The following is a 1,103-nucleotide window of genomic DNA, read 5'->3' as shown; positions in this document are numbered from 1 at the left end:
ATCATCCGTGATGCTTTGCGTCTGAAGTGTGGCTTACTGCACTGGCGCAGCTGTGGGAAAGCCCTTTTTGAGGTCAGCATCCTCCTCCTTCTAGAACTCCCCAGATGGAGAAATGTAAGCCACTTGGGGGCCCCCATGGCTCGTTTAACAAACGCTCTTCTGAAGAACATCATTATCAGAACTCAGTTTGACAGCGTCAGGAAGAAACAATGCCTCCAGTATCTGAACACTCTGAGAACGCTACAGTATGATGGATATCAGACTGTGTACTTCGGGGAAACTGAGATCCCAGAAACTCTTGTCACTGGGGAAGATTTTAGTGACAGCTACTACATACACACGCCAACCTGGTGTATTCTGCATGCTGGAGGCAGTCAAGGGTGGGTGCCTTGGCAGTACCGGATGTTCCTGCGGGATGACCTGTGTATCAAACAGGAAGACAGCATCTTCTTTGAGTTCTGTGATGTTGTAAAGAAGGCCTACGGGAAGTGCGCCATTGTGGTCAAAGGGCGAAGGCAGCAAGACGAGATGAAGCCAAAGGCGGACAAGGAAGGGGAGGCCAAGGCCTATGTCCCAACAAACGTTAATTTAACAAGCATCGTGTGCTCCCCAGGAGTGGCCAGGTCCTATGGCCATGAGCTAATCTCGCTGCCCTCCCCGTATAATTACCTGAACCCCTTAGACTCGGCCTGGTCTTCTGTGAAATGGTTTATCATCAACAACAGGAAAGAGTTCTGCCTGCAGTCAGCCGACCACATCTACGCTTACCAGTACATATTTTTCAGTGACTTAATCAGCAAAGGGATTGAGAAGGTCAACCTGAGCAAGTGGAAGGCCCTCACCAACAAAGTGCGGAGGTGGGAGAACTACTATCTCGGGAAATTTTTTTAAGAGCATCTCCTCTACCGAGCGACGAGACGCCTGGTCTTTAGTGCTAACTGTGGAGTGTGATTCTGGCCCACTGTGACCGCAGACACTTCGGGAGTGAACTCACAGGAGGGCTGCCTGGACTGAGAGGTCCCTGGGGTTTTGGCAAAGTCCTGTGGTTGCTAGAGGCCACATTAAAGCTTGTTGCTATTTATGGGGGTCTCAACTCTCATCTT

The 1,103-nt window shown here is 50.2% G+C and overlaps 1 protein-coding gene across 1 annotated transcript; it reads left to right on the top strand.

The window, feature by feature from the left end:
* On the top strand, nt 1-891 carry CUNH21orf140 (chromosome unknown C21orf140 homolog). The gene has a single exon (XM_050164807.1). The coding sequence runs from the start codon at nt 136-138 to the stop codon at nt 889-891; it is 756 nt and encodes a 251-aa protein (XP_050020764.1). The 5' UTR covers nt 1-135.
* Nucleotides 892-1,103: the final 212 nt, after the last annotated feature.

This window comes from Alexandromys fortis, unplaced genomic scaffold (assembly GCF_014885135.2).
Source record: "Alexandromys fortis isolate MF-2015 unplaced genomic scaffold, M_Fortis_MF-2015_v1.1 scaffold_162, whole genome shotgun sequence".
NCBI classification, from domain to species: domain Eukaryota; kingdom Metazoa; phylum Chordata; class Mammalia; order Rodentia; family Cricetidae; genus Alexandromys; species Alexandromys fortis.
Note: the sequence above shows the minus strand (reverse complement) of the source record. Positions and strands in the feature narration are given on the sequence as shown.

Excerpts from the sequence above, each read along its gene's own strand:
- CUNH21orf140 (XM_050164807.1), top strand. The coding sequence starts at position 136 with ATGGCTCGTTTAACAAACGCTCTTCTGAAGAACATCATTATCAGAACT.